Source organism: Aptenodytes forsteri, unplaced genomic scaffold (genome assembly GCF_000699145.1).
Source record: "Aptenodytes forsteri isolate BGI_AS27 unplaced genomic scaffold, ASM69914v1 Scaffold4, whole genome shotgun sequence".
Classification (NCBI taxonomy): Eukaryota; Metazoa; Chordata; class Aves; order Sphenisciformes; family Spheniscidae; genus Aptenodytes; species Aptenodytes forsteri.
In genome coordinates, this window is record NW_008795442.1 from 1,799,136 (window position 1) to 1,822,366 (window position 23,231).

General features: G+C 36.2%; 1 protein-coding gene across 2 annotated transcripts in view; it reads left to right on the forward strand.

Annotated features, from left to right (window-relative positions):
* The window catches only part of MON2 (MON2 homolog, regulator of endosome-to-Golgi trafficking), a 59,584-nt gene that overhangs the window by 7,682 nt on the left and 28,671 nt on the right, over window positions 1-23,231 (forward strand). For both annotated transcript variants that reach the window (XM_009281089.2, XM_009281090.2), the window contains exons 4-21: window positions 1,066-1,195; window positions 1,875-1,972; window positions 2,641-2,766; window positions 3,523-3,717; window positions 4,462-4,586; window positions 4,977-5,116; window positions 7,669-7,822; window positions 10,440-10,672; window positions 11,899-11,980; window positions 12,706-12,887; window positions 14,134-14,246; window positions 14,862-14,966; window positions 15,208-15,288; window positions 15,376-15,449; window positions 15,528-15,618; window positions 16,941-17,042; window positions 19,314-19,424; window positions 20,216-20,391. In XM_009281089.2, coding sequence (XP_009279364.1) covers window positions 1,066-1,195; window positions 1,875-1,972; window positions 2,641-2,766; window positions 3,523-3,717; window positions 4,462-4,586; window positions 4,977-5,116; window positions 7,669-7,822; window positions 10,440-10,672; window positions 11,899-11,980; window positions 12,706-12,887; window positions 14,134-14,246; window positions 14,862-14,966; window positions 15,208-15,288; window positions 15,376-15,449; window positions 15,528-15,618; window positions 16,941-17,042; window positions 19,314-19,424; window positions 20,216-20,391 — 2,318 coding nt within the window. The remainder of the gene's footprint in view (window positions 1-1,065; window positions 1,196-1,874; window positions 1,973-2,640; window positions 2,767-3,522; window positions 3,718-4,461; window positions 4,587-4,976; window positions 5,117-7,668; window positions 7,823-10,439; window positions 10,673-11,898; window positions 11,981-12,705; window positions 12,888-14,133; window positions 14,247-14,861; window positions 14,967-15,207; window positions 15,289-15,375; window positions 15,450-15,527; window positions 15,619-16,940; window positions 17,043-19,313; window positions 19,425-20,215; window positions 20,392-23,231) is intronic.

Genomic DNA, 23,231 nt, shown 5'->3' on the forward strand with positions numbered 1-23,231 from the left:
AAACTTGTTTGTCCCCCCCCCCCCCCCCCAAGATTCTTTTGAGAAATATCTGAAAGTTTGTTTTGGGTTTGGTTTTTTTTTCTATGTTGAAAGGTTCTTAAAGAAAATCAGTTTGAGCCAGCCATATATTGCATATTCATGTTTCAGCTTGACTGATTTAAATTAAGAAAGTTACTGGTAAACCATCTTGAAAAGCCCCTTAATACAGGCACTGCTGTTGTATTAACCTACAGAATCATGCACTGTCTTGTGAAAGTCCAGAGGTGTATGATTGTGTTGTAAAACTTCAAACTAACATGGGGATACCATCTGAGCAGAGTCCACAAATAATTTACAAGAAAAAGAATCAAAAGAAAATTCTGAGTCTTGTATGGCTTAGAGCATGTAGTGCTATGGCCGGGTGTGGTTGAGGTTCATGCAAGTGCAAGAACACAGAATAAGGACAAAAGAACAAGAAATACAGGTTTCACTACATATACAGATGTAAACTTTCAAAATTCATTATAAAATAAGTATTAAATTATGTGTTAGAGGTAATACAAAATCCAATGGGAAACAGTATTCAGGTCACTGCCAGCACAATGACACATTAAAATACGCACCTTAGAGAGGAATAATAGCAGTTGAGGCAACATGGTTGTGAAAGTATTGTGATTTAATGTAGGAGAGGAATGGCATTTTAGCTTTGGAGTTGACTGACCTTTCTATGATTAACCATATAATCCTAATGTCCTTTTGACATTAATATTCATACAAGTTGTTTTATGTGGTTGATTACTGTGTATTCTCTGTATGACGATTGTAGTTTTATTGGCACATCATAATGTCTTCAGTTAATACCATTTCTAGATTACCTTTGGGGAGGATTACTAAAGAGGTTTTTGGCTAGGGTAATCCATAAAACTTATTCTGATTCTTCAAATTTAAATGATTAAAACAAGTTTTTTTTCAGGCAGCCTTTTGGCAAACTGTAGTGGAAAGCATTCCTCAATCAGCTATCTTGACTCTTAGCTAAAAGATGAAAATATATTGTTGTAAGGTGATGTTTGGGTTTTTTTCTTTCAGGCAATTGTACTTTGTTTTCGATTGCACTTCACAAAAGATAATATCACAAATAACACTGCAGCAGCTACAGTGCGACAGGTAGTTACTGTTGTATTTGAGAGAGTGGTTGCTGAAGATGAACGATACAAAGGTGGGCATACTTCTTACTCTGCTTGCTTGTATTAACCTGTCTTTTGGACACACATCAAATGTTTATCTTTTTTCAGATAAAGAAGTAGTAAAAAGTCCATAAACATTATGGAAAAAAAAAATCACAGGCATTATTCATTTTTACTGGTTTTTATACATTTACTTGTATTCAAAGGAGGTGAAATCCCTAGCCATTGTGTCAGTCCAAGTCAGCACACCAGTATATAAAACGTAGATTTTTTTTTTTTTCAAGCTGTGAGAACTGGTCTTCAGCTTAGTATTGTGAAGGAATTTGAGGTAAGGGTGTCATTTAAGATGAAGGTAACTTAGATTACTGAGTGTGAAATACGTGGCAGTAGTTTTTTTCAACTGTGAGAACTGGTCTTCAGCTTAGTATTGTGAAGGAATTTGAGGTAAGGGTGTCATTTAAGATGAAGGTAACTTAGATTACTGAGTGTGAAATACGTGGCAGTAGTAGTTTTGAAGAGAACATTTATTGGAAAGAAGTGCTTGGTATTGATGATCTTCGGTATTCAATCTAACGTTTATTTTTGTAGATGTGATAAGTTGCAAAAGAATTACCTGGCCACTCTCCTAGAATCTCTTTGTAAGAACACTTAATGCATACTTCATTTTCAACAGTTACTTTGTTCACAAAACTGGTTTTTGTTTTTACACAGATACTATTGACCAGCCAGTTGCTGTTCAAGGAAATAGTAACAGAAGATCTGTCAGTACACTGAAGCCATGTGCAAAAGATGCATATATGCTTTTCCAGGTAGTTGGGGAGCATATATTTATACATTTGCAGTTATGATTGGGTGCTTCTACATCTCTGTAAGAAATTTCAAAAATTTGCTGTTAGCTTATTGACCCGGTCCTTAACCAGAGCCCCCATCTTTCTTACGTGCATTTATTGTACTTGGCAATGATACGCTGTATTCCAAGGGGATGGTTGGAAAATGAAGACAAAGTGGCCTAGAAAAATGTTTTACTATAAATCTTAAATAATAGATAAGCATGCATGTCTGCATCAAATTCGAGATTCTTTTTTTCATGAGCCAAACACTGCTACTATAGTTCAGTCTTGCTTCTTGTGTTTGGTATTGTATATTAATGTCGAGTATATAATGAAAAGTAGTAGTTGTATTCATCGTACCAATAAAAATTTTCTTGACTTAGCAAATTCACTGGTCTTGAGATATTTTTGAGGGCAGGAATGAACACAATTGCTACAAGGATACCAGCAAAGTTTAAAATTTCTTTTAAAAAGTTTTTTGCTTAGTAATTTATGTAAAAGAAGTATTTGTGGAAAAATTATGTTGAAATTGGAAAATTACTCATTACAAAGGAGGGAGAGAGTGTAGATTTTGTTGTAGACTCAGAAAACTTATGCCGGTACAGGACTGTGCAGAGAACGTAATTGTTATTGTATTTCTTTTTAAGGATCTTTGTCAGTTAGTTAATGCTGATGCTCCCTACTGGCTTGTGGGTATGAACGAAATGACCCGGACATTTGGCCTGGAACTTCTTGAGTCAGTCCTCAATGACTTTCCACAAGTGTTTTTACAAGTGAGTAGATCTTCCAGGGAAAATAGGAAGACTTTTGTTCACATGTGTAGTAAAATTTACACTTCATTAACTCCTCTTTAATTTAGCGTGAGTACTGCTTTTCAAAAGGACTTGTAGCTTCTACATGTTGGGGTTTTATGATAGAAAAGTACTGTGTGCTTTTTGTCCACTTTTTTCTATTTCCATACGCTTTATTTGTGTTTGTGCATTTTGTAGAGCATGTTGTACTCTGTTTCACTTTTTGTTTTGCCATTTATATCTCCTCCAAAGATGCATTTTCTTGTCTTGCATGATTTATGACAGCTCTGTAACTTAGTTTGCGGCATTGTTATTTCTACAACAACGTTAACTTCACCCCACTTGCAAAGCAGCAGGAATCATGACTATGAATTCTGTGGATCTACTGCCTGTAAATGCACCATGATCCTACAGTAACACATTTTAGCAGACGGTAGCTAAATTAAAAAACTAAATATATAATAAATTATGTATTAGCAGCCTATTTCAATTTGCAAAATACAAGAAGAGGGGTGCATGGTATGAACCCGATCATGTCATTTCATTATGCTTTTTGGTAGCTTTACAATGGTGTCTACTGTTCTTCCTTTTCGTTTCCTGAGCGTGTAATTTATACCAAGATTTACATGACTTCAGAGTGCTTGATCGTAACAGTAAATGTAAATAAGATGCATAATCAGAGCTACTGGTAGCAATTAAAGAATATCTGCTTATAATTTGTTCTGTTTTCTTTTTCAGCATCAGGAGTTCAGTTTTCTTCTTAAAGAAAGGGTATGCCCTCTTGTTATAAAGCTCTTCTCCCCAAATATCAAATTCAGGCAAGGTTCCAGCACGTCGTCTTCCCCAGCACCAGTGGAAAAACCATACTTCCCCATCTGTATGCGTTTGCTGAGAGTAGTTTCTGTTTTGATTAAGCAGTTTTACAGTTTGCTGGTAAGAATATATTCAAATTTTCTTCATGCAATTCTGTTTTTCTATGTATATGCCAGTACTGTGATCAGTAGTAGTATTAACTAGTTCTTGGGAACTGTTGACATATACTGAGGGAAGAAAAGTCGAAGTATCCTTTTCCTCTTACGTGTATTTGTTTGTATGTATTCTACATGTATGATTTTATTAAACATGGGCTTGTATAAATTCTCAGAGTAGGTTAGCTGTTGTCTTTTCTGTACTTGACTGTCTTTCAATTAAGGTTTTGAGAACCTTTTGATTTTCTTATGTTGTTTGCCTGGCTTTAGATAATGTTGATTGCTGTGCCTTGTTAATAATTGCTAAGAGGCTTTTGACTTGTGCTGCCAAAGCTGTTGACAGAATGTGCATAAAAAACCACATGTTCAGCTGTTCTTACCTCCCGAATTTTAGGTATTTGCTAAAAAAGTTTTTTTTTTCAGTTTCATTTGTTTACTGTAGCACATGTAAGAACTTTACTGCAATGTCTGTGAGGAATTTAACTCCTTCAATACAATTGCATATGTGGTGTTAGCTTGGCAAAAATATTACAATTATTAGGTATGTTTTTATATAATTTTGAGTAAATGCTTGTTGAAGCTTTTTTTTTTAGATCCTGAGCAAAACTTGCTGGGATAGGATACCTAGGATGAAACAAGTTTTTTTTGAGAAAATATTTTGTAGGAGGCTTTTTCTTTTAATTTAATGGCTATAAACTATATCTTTTAGGTAACAGAATGTGAAATCTTTCTGTCATTGCTGGTGAAGTTTCTGGATGCTGACAAACCACAGTGGCTAAGAGCTGTTGCAGTAGAATCTATTCACAGGCTTTGTGTGCAGCCTCAGTTATTAAGGTATTAAATACATTGAGTTTCACTTTTTCATAAAATTTAAGAAATCTTTCTATTTTTCTTTGGTGGAAAATGCTTCCTAAAACATTATAAATATGTAGAAACTTAAATGCAATAAACTCTTCAAGGTAATTTTTTATAAAGCATTAGGTAATGCTTATTATCCAGGAAGGGCTGAATTATAGTTATTTGAGTATTCCAAACCCTCTCTGTCTTACCAGTGTCAAAGGAGCATTTACCTAAAACTAAAGTTTATTACTCACCTAAATAATTTGCAGTTAAAACATGCTTTTAGTGTACAGTTTGGAGGGGGGAGGAAGTTGCTGTTAAAATATGCTTTTAGTTCCTAATTTGTCAAATACTTTATATGATATTTTATAAAATACTTTCCAGGTCCTTTTGTCAATCGTACGATATGAAGCAACATTCCACTAAAGTTTTCCGTGATATTGTGAATGCGCTGGGGTCCTTCATCCAGTCACTATTTCTTGTACCAAGCACAGGGAACACATCAGCGACACCAAGCCAAACTGGTAAAGCCTTGTCCTTACTATCATTTTAATTTTCCAGCATTTTCTTGTAATAATAAATTCTGATTTGATTCAGTATAAACATTTGGCTTGGTACAGTTCTGTACTTCCGTGTTGATTGAGGTGAAAAGCTAGCTTGAGACAAACTAGTGTTTTCAGGTCTGGTACAACGGGTGGTTTTATCTGCCTGTATTGTGGGAAGATGTAGCCCCCAGTCAGCAGAGCAGTGCTCCTGCATTTGTATCTGCTTCTACAGTGACCAAGCTCCTTGCTTCACAACTTCTCTGAGGGAAATTCTGAGGGAATTATTTCTAATTTCTGACTATAACAAATTTGTCTGATTTCTGTCTCCTTGTGTGGGGATGTGATTTACGGCAGTGTGCAATTGAAGTAGTAAGACAGTGTGTGTTTGCTTCCTCCTGGGAGGCAATAGCTAATTCTTCTGGATGTTCAGGGACAAAACTGGACTGAGGAAGCCAAGAGGTTGGAAAGAAAGATCTGTCTTTTACAGATGATCTTTGCTTTTTCTGCAAGCTGAAAACAGTCACTTACTGAAACTGAACTTGATTGTCTTTTCTTGCAGCAAGGGTTTTGGCATTTCACTAGGTATATTTTTATTTCTGTAAGAAGAAATGGTCCTCCTGTTAACGCCTTTGCAGGTGTTTATGTCCAAGTTAAGGCTTTTTACTTCTTCCCGTGGTTCTGGAAGCAGAGGCCTCAGCAACAACATAAAAATAATTTCTAAGGGTGTCTTTTGACATGCCTTCTTAAAAGAGATAATAAACAGATAATCAAAGTATAATTATTATCTATCATATCTACTATTAAATTAATCAACATTAAAAAGTCTGGTTTTAGACTCACACCTTCCAGGTTCACTCGTGAAGTCTTAATTCCAAGTTGGTGTTAGCACTGATAATGTGAAGAAATTTGTGTTAATAGCTGTCTGTATGGAAGCTGACAGAGCACTTCTATTAGTATTATTTCTGGGTTAGTTTAATCCACTTAAGGTAAATCAGAAAAGTACTTTTTGTCGCATAACACGCACATAGGAGAAGCCATTCTAAAACACTCATTCTCCTGAAAACTTAAATTTTGCCTTCATGTGAAACAGCACATGAAGGGCCATACCCTTAGTACTGTCGCTATTTCTCTGGCTTATTGTTCCAGTATGTTTTCTCCTTTACCTTTTCACTTCTTCTTTCTGCCTGGGTGTTTCTCATGTCTCTCTCATGCATTTCTCTTTCTGCCTCTTTTCCTCCTATGGCCATGTCTAACATGCAAAGAGCAGATCAGCGCAACCTAATTTTCGAACTAAGTCTTCTGATCATAACGATAGTCCTGTCGTAGCAGGCTGTCTTACACACCTGTAGCTGGCTTTAGAGCCTCAGTTTTGCAACAAGGTAGCTGTTTCATTTCAAGTTGAAAGCTGCATCTGCCTAAGTTTTGTGTCACTTTTATTATACTGGTGTAATGTAAGCCTTTTTACCACTTTAAGGAGTTATGTTGATATAAAAATAGTTGTATATGTCTGACTGCTCGGTGGGATCACAGAAAATGACACCAGTGTCACTGTGTGTGTGTGAGTGGCAGCATTTGGTTAACCATTTCTGTCTAGCAGTATGATTTTGTTGTTTCAGTCTGTTAAGCTTTACTGTGTTAAAGTGTATAGACAGGCTTCTGTGTGTATTCATATTGCCTAAATTAGTCTCTCTACATATTAAAAGTGAGCACACCAAAATGGTAGTTGTTATACTGAGGTATTAGGTGCTGTGAGTTGCCTTCTTGGGGATTCTGCCCTTCTCTCCCCATTGTCTGTACAGAGAGAGTCTGAACTTGTGGTACCTACTCCTAGTAAGTATAGACCTCCTTCTATATGTAGGAAGTGTATATATACGGAATCCCGTGTCCTTTTATCTGCTTTTTTTGGCTTCTTAAATTGGAACCAAAATTTGTTCCCTCCTAGGTGTTGGTTGGCACGTTGTCAGCTCTTCCCTGATGTGGTTTTTCTTCTTCTACCTTGGCATGGAACAGATTGAAACATTGCAGTTCTCTTTGAGTTTCTTCTTGTGGCTTTTGCATTTCTGAAATCTTTAAAGTTTGTGATGATCTTTGTTCTTGGAATGATTAACCTCTCTTTCTTGCTACTGAGTTCTAGATGCAACTATTCAAATAATCTTTAACTTTTAAATATCTGTCTAACTCTTCATTAAAATATATATTGTTTTACCGAGACTGCGTAAGTTTAGTTGGTTCACAGAATGTTATGAATGCTGCTATACCTTTCACAGAAACATTTTATTCTGACTGAAAATAAGGCAGTTGGCATCAATCAACTGTACCTTTTAAACTAATTGCTTTGCACATAAGATCGTGTTTTAGACAGTAGAGAGAGCTCAAAAATAGGTTTTTGTGTTGGTGGTGGTTTTTACTATCGAGCAGGGCATCTCAGATTAATCCATGTATTTCAACTCAAAAATTAAATGTAGAAAAAGGATGTTTGCTGATCACTAAAATTAGATTGGTTAATTTCATCACTTCATTTTTCTGAACAGGAAGCAATGCATCGGGGAATACTGGCTCAGCACAAACTAACCCGGGAGTGCTTGGAATGGGAGGAGGTGCAACTGTATTACCTGCCTTTGAGTACAGAGGTACTTGGATACCTATCCTGAATGTAACGGTACAAGGCAGTGCTAAAGCTACCTAGTAAGTACCTCTATCTTTTTGAAAATGTATATAACAAGTATTTTTATTTCCAACTTGATGGTTTAAGGATTTTTTTTTTTTATTAGTGAATATTGAGGTCTTCATTTCACTGGCGTTGAGGTATATTATGGATTTTCTTTTTGTTGGTGCCGTGAGGTGTCCTGATTTTTTGCTATTTTGTCTGAATGCTCTGGATTCTCATCCAGATATCCCCTATGGCTTTAGCATCTGTTGGATTTTTTTTTCCCTACCATATTGTTGCTGTATTAACTCTTCACTTTTAGGCCTCGCTACAGTATATAACAATTTTAGAATATCTTTTGCTGGGTTGTGTAATGGCAAACATTAGGGCCATTAAGCAAATAGGACATCAGTGGGAGTGAAAAATAGCTTTCTTACACCAGCTTTACTGTATTTACAGTTTTTATTGAATAGGATATACCTATATACAAAGGTTAGACTGTGAATGCTTCTTAGAATGACCAATTATTTTGTCATGACTTTGTATAATGGAGATTGTGTTCTCAGTTTAGAGCAGTAAATACTATGTTACTTTTGAAATAGTGGAAGTTTTTTCATGTTAGTCATGACCATTGAGGATCAGTCTCTTCCGAACTGGAAATTATTTGTACAGCCCATGAAGTTTTGGCATACTAATACTCAGTGAAATCAGCAAATAGCCTGGTTCTCAATACTTTTTTTAAGGTAGAAACTCCTTTATCTGCCTTTGAGACGCAGAAGGACAAATTCATCCTCAGATTTCAGTAGTTCAACATGTATGTGTTGACTTGACTTTTTGTTCTGGCAGTGGCCGTGAATGTTATTTTAGGTTACCTGACTGTTCTCGGGAAATGCAAATTTTTAAGAAAAGTGGATGAAAGCTAGTTCATGCTTTGGCCAGCTACTACAACCTCCTGCTTTTCTTCCTTTTCTTTTTTCTTACTTTCCATTCTTAACTGGCTCAAGAACATTGCAGCCACGATCATAGTCTCCTGTGCTGCTCTGAACTTGCTTGTGTCTTACCTTTGGATCCCTCCAGTGATTCCATGATTCCCTCTGAGTAATTTTTGCATTCTTTTTTTCTTCTGTGTAAGATTATGGAATTGTCACTGGCACGTCTTGTCAGCAGTTTTTCTCCTATCTTGTACTTTTGTCTGTAGTCCCTGCATGTAAGGAGATGATGAACTGTAACTGTAGATTTGGGTCACATCCTAGCATTGAGTCTGCTGCCATTAGATTTTCATACAATGGCCACATCTTATACTTTTACACAATGATTTAATTGGATATATGAACTGTGAACAGAGCTAGCAGAGGTCTTTTTGCCAGTGTGGGCCTGACTCTTCCCAGACCACTATGCCTTGTCTTTTTCTTTATATGAGGAAGGCAGTGGTTTTTAAGAGGAATAGACAAAGACCATTCAAGATTTTTCATGGCTATTCCCAGGTAACTGTAACAACTCACTCCATTTATTCAGTAGTTTGCTTTCCCGTCTTTGAAGGTATGAAAGTACATGACCTCTACCTCACAGATACGTTGTAACTATAAAACCCATTAATAATTTTAATTAGAGCCATATATATACACACACTTATTTGTAGATAGAGGGTGAAATGTTGACCATTTGATTTACCTATACTGCCTATGCCCCCAGATATCTAGGGCAGCCATCTCCAGGAAATTAGAGGTAATAACTGAAGTGGTGTATGTTTGAGAGAAGGAGAATCCCTTGTGCAGAAGAGAGTGGTGACACTACAGTATAAAACTGTCTTTGGTATATTGTAGCTGCAATACCTAGCCTTTTTAAGAGTAGTTTGTAGAGCAAATGATGAAATAGTGGTTGTTGGTGTAGCAGATAGTTTTTGTAACAGACGTCACTCCTTGTGTAGATGCTGCTGCTGTGGCAGCTACAACCTGTTTCCTGTTGGATTTGTAACTCAGGAGTTCTGTATGTGCTCTTAAGGTAAAATATGAAGCAAAGTGGCAATGAGGCTGCAGTTCCAGCACAGTGATGTTTTTTAATTGCATGGTTTTCATTAATGAATCATGTAGGCATTTCCTCTTTGTACAAATAACTTCCATTGTTTACCTATGCATGTAGGTGATGAATATTTTGTCATATATTATCTAGCTATGACAGGCTTTTCCGGTCATGTGGATTCAAAGATAACGATAATGGAACATCTGACTTGTTCTCAATTTGTTAGAACTATATTCACACTGTCACGACTTTCTGACCTATTTCCTCTGTTGTTCCTATGTACTTCTGTTCTTCTGAATAGGTTCTGCTCCAGTGGCTTTAAGTAAAATAATAAAAGTAGAATAATTCATTCAGTGATGCTTGCTTATATGTATTAATTTTTTAAAATATTTATTTGCAGATCTAAATACTGTCCTCAGGGTTTGTACCCTTTCATCTACTATTTATTGACTCATTTACTCTTTTACTTAATGACTTAATCAAGAAGGTTATTTTCTTGAGTTGCTATAAATCTTGAAGGATGGTATTTGGAGTCTGTTTGTACTTAACATTCATTTTGGAATCTTGTTTTTTATTATTGTTTTTAATCACAATGGTACCATTACACACTTACTTGTCATGCTTTCAACTTTTCAGTTTGGAAATGCTGGACAAAGTAGAGCCACCTACGATTCCTGAAGGCTATGCCATGTCTGTGGCATTTCACTGTTTACTGGATCTTGTCCGTGGTATCACTACCATGATTGAAGGAGAGTTGGGAGAGGCAGAAACAGTCAGTCAAACCGCAACAGAGACAACTTCATTACCAGCACAGTCTTCAGAGCAGCAAGACTTGCAGTCTGTATCTGACCAATCAGAGAAAGAACTAGGTATATAAAATACAGACATTTTACATAAAGCAGGATTGAAATAGTCCAGGCTTTGTTGCTTAAATTTATTGTTTCTAAATTGTATATAAAAACTTTTAATGAAGTGGGTTTTTGGTATTTTTTTGTAACAGAACAGCAATAGTTTCTAAAAAAAATACTTGATGTACTCCTTCTGCCCTATAGCACCTTAGCCATAGACTCCTTACGGTGCATTAATACTTCCACATGTATGTACGTGGGATGTGAGGGAGAGATAACAGGCATTCTGTTCTCCAGAACTACTATTCTGCTTTCCTGTCTCCTTAATTCTGCGTAACACTGAGATCCAAGGTCACAAGAGACTACCTGACTGAAAGAAATGTGGCAGTTAGGACCACATTAAAAGAAAAATGTATTTCCAGTAACAAGACTAAAAGGTGTTTTAATGGAGAGATTTTAAATAAGGTGGAAGTAGTTAGGGAAGAACTTCTTTAAAAGCAGAAGTAATAGGAACTGAGGCTTGTATTTGTGCAACATATGAGGAGTCTGTATATGTACGTCCAGAAAGACATGGCTCTCGGCTTGTCTACCAGGAGGCTGAGACTGTAGTGCTGAAGTTTGTACCGAGGCATCGACGCAGCAGGAGGGAGAGGAAAGGGGTTTGTGCCGAGCACCGCCCGCGGCCTCGGGGATGTGGAGCTCTCCGTGGTGCTGCAGCCAACGCCGGCTGAGCCCAGGGGCATGGCAGGGCGTGGGAGAGGGAGGGAGGCGTGGAAACGGTACGGGCAGATTGTAGGTCTGTTAGACCTGGGTTTTTTTCCCCCCTATTAAAGAAATGAAAAAAATATGGAGAATTATAAATACCACGGGAGAGTGTTTTTCCTTCACTGCAAAATTTCAGTGAGTTTCTTGCCCCACATTTATGCACTTCTGAATGTTTATTTTTACAGACAAAGATTAAAAATAGTTATATATACCTTTGTAAGTTTGTTTTTTTTTTGTGTAATTTAGAATAAGCATTGCCTTGGTGACATTTTTTACTTTAGCAACGTTACTTTAAATGCGACTGTTTAAATGGTACTGGTGTGAGTGTGTTTGTCTATACACAAGCGTGGTTTTATATGTACGTTTACACAGACACACTTTAAAAGATGCAGTGGGAAGCATTTTGTTTGTGATATAACTGAAAGTTATTAAGTAAAATATTGTGTTTCTGCTATAAACAAGTTATATGTATTTCTTTCAAGTTAGCAGAGCTGTCTGGGAAGAAATGGTGAACGCTTGTTGGTGTGGTCTTCTGGCTGCTTTATCCCTCCTACTTGATGCAAGGTATTTGGTCTTTCATTTGTCTTGATTTTTCAAAGATGACATTCCCAGCTATATTTTGAACTGACTTTTGATACCGGTCAAGTTGACAGTTGTATGAGAGCGGGCTGTTCATGGCACCTGAGCAGACAGGTTTGTGAGTTAGTGATGGCTAGACTGAGTGAGGATCTGTTAAGACTAAACGACACAGAAGTCTCCAGAAGTCTAGCATCAACCTTTAATGTATTTCAATATAGAACAATTAATTACATTTTCAAAAGCTTGCATTTAAACTTTAAATTATTTTTATTCCATTTTACTTTGACTGAATGTTTCAACAGATTGAAGTGATTCTACCCATGTCCTGATTGATTACTGTTGATTAGAGACTAAATAATGTCTCAGTACTTGTTAGTACTACGCAGTCTTTGAAGTGGAAAAGCTGTTTACTAGGCAATAACTTTGGTAACTTAATTGTCTCTTTCAAAGAGTCTTTTGTTATCAAACACCATTTTCTGAAATTACTGTTAAATACCTCCTCATAGTCTCCTTTGCCCAAGTCATTCAGAACTAAAGACTGATTTTATAGGAAATGGTTCTGAAGAATTTTGTTGATTGGTTATGCTTGCTTTTCAGTATTTATAGTGTTGACAGGTTTAAAGTATATGTTCTCATTGCTTTCAGTTTTGGTTAGCTGCCTACTTCTGTGCCGTGGATTAATGCTTACTAAACAATGTGTACTTTTTCAGTACTGATGAAGCTGCCACTGAAAATATTCTAAAAGCAGAATTGACCATGGCTGCACTTTGTGGAAGACTGGGTCTTGTAACATCCAGAGATGCCTTTATCACTGCCATTTGCAAAGGATCCTTGCCTCCTCACTATGCCCTTACTGTATTAAACAGCACAACTGCAGCTCTGTCCAGCAAATGTAAGTCTATAGGTTTTCCATAATTGTGTTTCCATGTATTGTCCTCCAAACCCAGATTTTCTCAGGATGTGATTGCAAAGACGTGCAACTGTAGTATTTGGCTATACTAAATTACGTTAGAATCCTCAGACAGGATCTAGACCACCTGCTTTCCAGAACTGGTTAGGCTTGCAGCATCTGCTGGGTATCATTCTAGTCAACCTAAAACTTCCTGAATGCTTAGCACATGTCAGAAGTTCATATTCTAAGGAGATCTGTCTATCATCCTAAAGATCTGTTAGGATATGTAATTAAGGCATTCAAATTCTGAAAAGGTCTCTGGGCATCTCAGATACTTAAGAGCTGGCTAGAACATCCTGCATTTGTGGTGTACTACAGTCTTTTCTACAGTTGTCTAGTGATGGTAGTACTTACTGCGTAAATGGAAGATCGTAAGTTCTGGGCTCTGTTCAACTTAAAAGAAGTTGAATTAATACTTCCCACATCCTGAGAGAATGTTGTAATTCATGGGATATGCCAGTTGAGGATGTACTCTGTTTCTAATTTTGAAAATGAATTACTATGTACCGAGAAATGCAACTTACCTGGAGAATATGCAGATGGATCTAACATTAGACCTCTTAATATTAAAAAAAAAAATACCTTACTCTGGGAACAAGGACCAGCACCTTTACTCCAGCCCACAAGCTAAGTGTATTATTAGATTGTAAGTCTGTGAAGCAGTACGCGTGACTGAGCTACACGAATCTCTATGGAAATGAAGCAGTGAACTTGAGTTATTTTATATAGGTTACTCTTCTTTTTACAGGTGAGTTATAAAATGGGTGTCCTGAAGTCCTGTACTGGAAAAACATCACATCATTGCATTTATGACACCTTCATTTTCTGAGTGCACTAGTACAATGGAAGCACACAGTGATACCATTTACACACAATTACCACAGATAACTGAGTTGAGACATAGTCTAATGCTCATATCTTAGCGCATATATTTCAGAGTCGACATAAAATGTATTAATGCATTGCAAGCAATATCTAATAGTTAGTGACAGGGAGTAATTACTGGTTCCTTTAACTCCGTAAGCCAATGACATAATCTAAATATAACTAAAGGTCTCAAAGTGAGCTACCTTAAAGCTAATACTGTGAAAAAATTTTCTGGAGTGTGTTTGCCAGAAGGTGGTTGTTACTACAAGTATGTACTGGATTTTAAATTTAGATTTTTTTCTTTTCAATTTTCCTCTAGCATATTCCATTCAGGGACAGAATGTTCAAATGATCAGTCCCTCAAGCGAGTCTCATCAGCAGGTTGTAGCAGTAGGGCAACCATTAGCTCTTCAGCCACAGGGAACAGTAATGGTAAGTACAACTTGTAAGTGATCTCATCCTGCTTAACTGCTTCTTTCTGCATAGAATCTCAATGTGTCTCAAAAATAGGCAACAGATAACCATTATTTGTAAGAATGCTCTTTATCTGAAATATTATCCTAAGCTTTTAATTTGGAACAGCCCCGGACAGCGAAGTTCTCTAACTGTAAAGAAGACTTACTTTTGTTTTTTATCTGACTCTTAGCTCAGCAGCTCCCATCCATTCCATTTGAAAACCTCTAGGTCTCAGCTCTGTTATGTGCCTCTGTGTGTGAAGGTTCACTTACATGGTTTTTTTTAAGATAGACTGTGATTTTGTGGAGAAGATGCACTTAAAGCTGGAGTACTTGAACTTGTGTCTTTGATAATAATGTGAAACTGGGAGGAGAGGGCAGTGATCAAATCATATTCAACCCCAGCAAGATAAGACTGAGAAGAAGGAGAGATACTGAACTATTTCTCTAAAAAAGATACATTGCAGCAGTGCAAACAAAATGTAATCTTTAAGCTATTTAGTAAAAAATTGCAAGTTTCCTAGAAACACTATTATTGTAGAATAACAAAAATTGTGTGGGTTTTTTTTTGTTGTTGTTGTTTTTTTTTTAGCTGACTTCAAAAAATATCCAGTGTATGAGGACATTACTCAACTTAGCTCACTGCCACGGAGCCGTTCTTGGTACATCGTGGCAACTTGTCCTGGCTACTCTTCAGGTATAATAGGAAATATTTATGCCTTGCTTTTTTGTCATGATTTGGTTTTGAGTTTTTATGTGAGCAATAGAAGAAGCTTTGATTTTACTCATGGTGTACTTTGAATTGCCTTGAGTAAGTACTGTAGCATTTCCCTTCAATTCTGTTTGGCTGGAAGGCTGCCGGCTAGCTCGAGTACAATGTTAGTTTCCTCTCTGCCTGAAAAGGCTTTTCTGCTGAAAATGATCTTTTTGTATTTCAGCATCTTGTGTGGATTCTGGGACTGAAGCCTGGTGTTGGGGGTGCATTAAAACCTGGAAGAGCTGTAGAAGGGCCCAGCACAGTAAGCATGATTGTTCATTTTACAGTTACTGATTATGCAGTATTTTCTATTGCAATCTATAAGACATGTTTCTGTCTCTTTTTCAAGGTTCTGACTACAGCAGTTATGACTGATCTGCCAGTTATATCCAACATACTTTCAAGGCTTTTTGAAAGCTCACAGTAAGAAACCTTATCTTATAATTAAAATAATGTGTGTATATCAAACTTGGCAGTGTTTTGATAGCTGTTATTTTTCAGGTACCTTGACGATGTATCTTTACATCACTTAATAAACGCCCTTTGCTCCTTGTCTCTGGAAGCCATGGATATGGCCTATGGAAACAATAAGGTATAAAAAGAGTTCTTTATTTTCTTTTTAGATGTTTTGTGAAACAGGCAGAAGACGCGTACATTTATCCTTTAAGCTAACTATTTCTAATATTAAGACAGTAATACATTTGATACTCTAGACTCAAAAGTAAATTATGAACCAGAGAATGTCTTGTTTATAATGGTTCATACAGTTACTAAATTCTCTGAACATTCTCATTGTGTTCCTGCTGTGGTTTTTGGTAACTAAGGAATGTCATGTGTTTCCATTAATCAGATTGTGGGCGGATAAAACTTTTAAAAGCCCTTGTAATTTCAGAGGTTAGGGATTCTGAATAGCACAGTATGTTCTGTGAGGTGCTCATTTTCATTTCAGTTTCCTTTTATAATATACTTCAGAAAAAGCCTGACAATTTAGATATTAAAAAAACCAAACCGATAATTCATATTTACTTGGGAAAATGATAGTGTTCCTGTCAGCCTCAGTAAACAAACTTTAGCCCAGAAAGGTTAAAGAGCCTGTGATTGAATAAGATTGAGTATATATTCTCCTAGTCATAATCTAATCCCAGAGGAGAGTTTCTGAAAGTTTTTCCTTGATCTATTACACTAGAGATAATGATGACAGAAAAAATGCTTTATAATATTTGACAATTACAGCAACAGAGAATGAATTAAAATAAGCAAAGTTTGTGTTTAAAATCAGTTGAAAATTAGAATAAAAAATCAGCAGAAATGGGAACAGAGAATAATTCCAGCACGACAGTCATTTTGATTATATGTTGATTTAAAAAAAAAAAAAAGCAGCTTATCACAAATATTTGCATATGTATTTGATGAACGGGAAATTTATCATATTCCTGCAGGGCATTTATGAAGCCGATGGAAGATAAAGCATAAGATTCTGAAAAGAAATACTCTGTTGTTTGTTCATATATAATTTTAACTTTAAAAGTTGTGATGGGAAAAAGGTTATTTTGCTAGTAAAATATGTTATAAAACTGCTTGGAGGGAGGACTATGTAAAAATGAGAGTTTTGAAAGGAATATCAGTGCTCTGGTTGTTGTCAAACTTGGAGAAAGCTATACAAAAAATTATGAAACAAGTATTCTTCGTGCTATGCTGTTGCTACCCCCTTGTGGCTTCTCATGAGGTACTGCAGATGCTGTGGAAACTTCCCAGCCATGCTACCTAAGCTGTTGTGACAGCGTTCACAGCCTACAAAACACAGTACTTCAGTGAGATTAGTCACACCTTAATTTATAAATTATAATGTAGCAAAAGGCTCTGAGCTTATCTGAGTTACCTCAAAGTCATGTGTTCAAATTCCATTTTATTAAGGAACCATCGCTTTTTGCTGTTGCTAAATTACTGGAAACAGGACTAGTTAACATGCACAGGATTGAGATTCTTTGGAGACCTCTGACTGGTCATCTTCTGGAGGTAACTAATTGCTTTTATCAGTTGTACTAGAACTTAGTTTGTATTAATAAAGATCTTGTGGAAATGCATTTTTAAAGTGTAATTTTTAAAAAAAATCTAAATTGTATTTACACGTGCTGGTTTACGCGCTTTGTTTTTGCAATTTGAATGCATCACAGTTTGAATTTAAAAGTGAATTTATATATATAAATTCCAATATTTTAATATCTCTTATTGACTTTGTCTTTATGGTGCCGTCAGTCTTTATACATTTTAAACACGACAATGTTTAAAATGATCAATTTATTATACTTCATGTATGTGTTATAATTAAGGTAACACAAACAGGTTTCACTTTGGATTCACATAGTACAAATATCTAGGAAGATTTTAAGATATGTTTTTGTGTCCTTACCAGATAGATTTGAAGCCATTAGATTTACTAACAAAGGGGTTTTTGTTTTAAAAGTGTTTAAGCTAACATTTTGAATGGTCTCTTTAAGTTTTTTACTGTATAAATAAAAAAATAGGTGTCATAATCCTATTTCAATTTCTTAAGTATTTTAACTTCAACATGAAAAAATATGCTCCATCAAGGAAAAAGAATATTAAATTTTGAATTTGAAACTAAAAACAGGTGACGGAATGTAATTATAAAGTTTTAATTCTCTACACAGATATGTAGAAGAGTGAAATGCAAGAACAGGGTTCGATTTAAAGTGGGTAAAGGAGAAAGCTTTTCTTCCTCATTTTCCAGAAAATATCAGACACTTCCTTAGAACCAGTGCATTATTTCAAATAGTATTAAGGATTGGCCATCTCTAACCTTATTTATGGAGATCATCTCCACATAAATCTTTCATTTAGGAGAAGAAATTTGGATACTTAAGGGTTTAAAGACTTAAAGTGCAGGCATCTCTTTCTCTTGTCTTTTTTTCCCCTCCAAGACAGTAAGGTTCACCATCCACATCTTGAGACTCTCTGTTTTCATCTAGTAAGCAGTCTGTTTCAGTCTGATATCCATTGTGGGTATTTGCCACTGTTTTGTATGAAATACACAGTCTGTTTCAATTTCTTTTAAAGTACTGCCTTATTTCCTTTTAAACCTAAGTCGTCGAGGTACAATAAGGAAGGAGAAAACACCAGCTGCAAATTCAATTAAACACAACCTGAGGGAAGAATTCGTTCCCTGTCTCTGGAACTGATTATCTGGTCAGATTCAGAGCATCATGAAGCGGTTCAAATTCTCTCTTTTTTTTATATGAGGTAACAAAAATCTAAGTAACTCAGGAGAGTAACTATTTCTTGTCTGCATTTTTTAACATTAAGCTAGATCTTGTGCATCGTCCTCCTTTTCAGTTTGGCTGGTGGCTGATAAGGGAATGGTCCACCAACCAAAACCATCAGCCTTCCTTATGATCCTGCCTTGGACTTTGATTCTGGATTCTCATATCGTCTGAGCTAGGGCTGGAAGGGTGGGTGGAAATAATTACGTAGAGGTCAATTAAACTGTAGACTTATCTTATTTGTTTGAGGGTAATGTACCAGATATGGGAGTACAGTTCATACGAGGTATCTATGCAATGGATTTGCACAATGTTTTTAATTTTTCTGTTCTAAAAAAAGCAATTAGCAAAACTATTAGATTTTGATTATTAGGAGACAAAGAAGTGAAGACACGCATTTGAAACTTAAGCTTGAAATACCGTTCGCTATTATTTTGTCAAGTTTTTGAAACAATGGAGTTTAAGGCTTATTTTACATTCACTATGTAGTTACTTTTCGTATTTGAGACTATAGAAGAGCGGACACTTTCTATGTTGGCTACAGTCATGCTTCCTCACTTGATTATGTTAAGCAGTGTGTGAAAGATGAAACTTTGAATTTTATAGTAGCTTAAGGCTAAGTTAAACCTGAGAGTTTCAGGCATTCATTGAAGACTTGTTTGGTGCTTTTTAATCCATCAGTATCTGAATTAGCAGTTAGTATATTAATTTTTGGAAAATGTATTGGCTTGAACTGCTGTGGTTTTCATTATGTTTCCTTCTGTGTCTTTCACTGCTTCCTATTGCTTCCTTATTCAGAAGGTATGTCTGTCCAAAAGATAAACATTTTTTTACTATTAAACCTAATTTTATCATCTAGAGATTTACTGTATTGTTGTAAAAAAAATTATTATACTATTGTATGTAAATTCTAGTAGAATTAAAATATCAATTTTTTATATATTACATATATTCAAATCTTGGTTAAATAAAAGTGACTTTAAACAAAACTTTGCTGTGTTTTCAGGTCTGTCAGCATCCAAACTCCAGAATGCGAGAATGGGGAGCAGAAGCTTTAACTTCTCTCATTAAAGCAGGACTGACATTCAGCCATGATCCTCCATTATCTCAAAATCAGGTAAAGTAAGTTTAAGAGCAGCTGCTTTCCTCCTTTTCTGGAACTTAAAATGAACATGAAATCAAAATCTTCCCTAGAGGAAGTTTTCTACAGTTCAATGAATAGGAGGCATTCATAAAGCAACTTTACTATTGAGTTTATAAAGCCTACAGTTGTAACATTCAGATGTAACTATTAAGATTCACCTCATGCATTCTAATGAACTACCCTCCTTCCTTTTTCAAATGCATAACGAAGAGTAGTGATGCTTGCGTGTTATGTCCATTTGTTAGAACAAATTATGGATCACCCTCATGAGTGCAAAACAATTCCAGAATGTTTAGAAGTATGTGTGTGGGGTGGTGTAAAAAATAAATTGCCTAACCTAAATCACAGCTATTCAATCCATTATTAATAAAACATTACATTATTTTTACTGAGGTTCAATGCACAGTTTTTTCAGGGTCTCTTTAGTAGGAAGCTGAGTCTAGCCCTGCTGGGTGAGCGTAAAGTTGCATGATGGTTTTTATGCAATTGTGACAGCATCCTGTAGCTACTTCCTGAGGGACCTGGAGAACAGGGGTGGGGGGGCGGGGGTGGATAAAAAAATGTAGATTTCCTGCTGACATCCTTTATAAACAGGTTTTTAGAAAGGCCAGTCTGACATTGAATTAGAGCATTTAATGAATGAGTTACTGAATTCATTTAATGAATCTTCAATTGGTACTGTATGTTTTTGCTTCTATACATAAAAATAATTAAGGATCAGTTAAATTTTAGCATCCTTAATATGCTTTATCATTTACTTTTAGAGACTGCAGTTGCTTTTATTGAATCCACTAAAGGAACTGTCAAACATTAGTCATCCTGATATCAGGATCAAGCAGTTGGAGTGTGTGCTACAGATTTTGCAAAGTCAGGGTGACAGCTTAGGACCTGGTTGGCCATTGGTGCTTGGAGTCATGGGGGCAATCCGAAGTGATCAGGGGTAAGTGGTGGAAATAAAATGTTAAAATCATGTAAGATAAGAACAGTAGAAAGAAATGTGCTTTTGTTTTCTTACTTTAATAACCACTTTGATAATAGCCATAATTTTCATTGTCATTTTTAGCTTATGGACAATTTTACTCAACAAAAATACACTACTTAATTTTTTCTGCAGCACACTTTTATTTTACTGAATTAATCTTTCAGAAGACCAGAGTATTGTTCCACTCTACCCTCTCCTGTGGTCAGCATGCAGTATACACTGAGGAGTACTCCTTGTGCCAGTTCACTTGATCTTAACCATCTGCTGGACACATCTCTGGTGCTTGCAGATAATTCTGTATGACTTAGCTGTTGCTTACAGTTCCTCTGTTGTTTCTTTGTCTTCTTAAATCTTTGGGTAGTCTCTAGTGTGTGTCATCTTCTGAACACTCTCTTTTGTTGAAGCCTTCCTCCCTAAATGGCTGCTGGTAGCACAAGGATGGAAGATTATTTACTTGCTGTGGGTGAATCCCTTGGCTGACTAACACAGCTGACTGTTGCCAACAGAGGGGGAATGTTACTGGACTGGTCCTCTCACCCACAAGCAAAAGTGAGAGGTGAAGTTGCAAGGAGCTTTTCTGAAATGAGCAGTGAAATGAACATCTGGCCCTGGAACTGGAAGCACCAAGAACTATACCCACACACTTAGACCATATTATTCCTTCTTTGGTGCACCAGAATAGGTCAGCAAATAACTCTGGTATCAGAAGAATTCACCTTGGCGTATCTCTCCTTTCACCCCACCTTAGCTTCTGTGTCTGGCGATATGAAGACCTCCTAAATCCCCTTCAGATACTTGAAGGATTTTGCTTTTATACCAGTATTGCTTGCTCTGACAGTAGTACTCGCCAAAATCCCCAAGGATGTTGGCATTCTTGGTTGTGAGCATCCTCTTTTTGGTAACCATGCTTCCTTTGGTACCTCCTGTTTCCACGCTTGGTGCAACGTGTTCTGTGGTTCCTACATGCCTCTTGGTTTTCACTGTAGTTGTTGATGGATGAGAACCAACACAGAGTCCTTCTCAAAACAGTCTTCAGATCGTTTTACATCTCAAACCGATACCTCACTAGCAGATATCTCAAGATGTTACTAAGATCTTGTGTAATATCTTAGTCTCCTCCTACAAAGCATATAGAGCAAGTAATCTACTTTTCTTCAACTACATAGCACTGTTTGCCCACATCATATCAACTATAGTAGGAAAAAAAAAAAATGAAGCAAGCCTCCTTTTCCTTGGGAAACAACTGAATTTCTTGCCTCACTTATAGCTGTGAGCACAAGATGCAGGCACTATTATCATACTTTAAATATAAACTTATTGACCATGAGACTTTCGGGCACTATTATCATACTTCAAATATAAACTTATTGACCATGAGACTTTCTTCACAAGTGTCTTCACTCTGGTCAGTGAACATCCTGGATTCCAGGACAGAAATCCATTTACCTTCCAGGAGAACTTCTTGCCAGGCTGCTATAAATACAGAAGATGCTATTCTGAGAGCCAGTGATACTTAGGTCACTTCTTGATTGTATGGTACTAGTCTGCCAAACAAAAGGAAGTCTTTCTTTGCAGAATTTTTCAATGGGATGCCCCTGTTTATTTTAAGGATAGATGAAGCCCTATGTGATCTTAAGTTTTTGAGCTGAGCTTAAGTTTCTTGCATTTATATTTACCTTTTTGGTGGCCACCTACAACATTGACAGTTTTTGAAGAGCTATACTGCTGTTGCCGCTTGCATGAAGGACTTTGAAACCTTTCTCCAAACACATAGTAGTGTGGGACATTAATTGGGAAATGAACTGTTTTGAATTTGTTCTAGCGGCCTCACATTTGAAGATTAGAAAGAGAGGTTACTTTCCCATTAACTCAGCCCTTCAAAATGAGTGGTGTAACTATACTTTCATTTCCTGCCTCCTTCCCTTCTCTCTTAGAGTCCTTGAAGGTCATATACCTCTGGAACTTTGTAGTGGAGAGGGAACTGCAGCAGTTTTGGTGTGTTTCACTTTATAGACTCCTGTAACGAATATGGGGGAAAGTAGTGTGTGAGCATTTCCTCCTCGAGTATAGCAATGGTAACTCCTTCGATCTTATGTGGTAGGATGGATGTCTCTTTGCAGTATGCATCACATTAGAGAATTATTAGTTATACCATTATTGTCCATGTGAAGTTTCTTGTGCATTCCTCGGGCTTCCATATCATGTTGGCTGTTACGATACAGTGGAAATGGCCCACCTATGATTCTCATTTTGAATTAATTGAAAAAATTATTATTTTATTTAGGATTCTGAAATATGTAACTGACATATCTGTATTCTGAATTTTTTCCTGGGATATATATTCTGAAAGACACTAAGTTTCTGTATTACAAACCTTTGGATTTTTTTCTTTTGCACATTAAACATTAAGCATTAGAAAAAAACTATAGTGAAATTTAAATGTGGTTTTCCTATTTTGTATTACCTACACTCCACCACCCCTTTTAATTCCTTCATTTTGTCTCTCACTACACAAGGTTTTAGTTATAGATGACCTTGCTGCTTCTGAGAGCTCCTTCTCACAAACCTTTTCCATACTACATTTTTATTTTATGTTTGTGTTCAGAATTTAATTCTGAAGGCAAATTATTTATTAAAGTTCTATTTAATGGCAGATATTTTGAAAATATTTTGTTTAACGTGATATAGTATTGAAGCAAGTAAGACCACCATTACGTTAGCATGCATCTTCCCTAATAAATGAAAATACATTTTGCCCACCTATTTGGCATACTTTAAGTAATTTGTAACTGCTGATA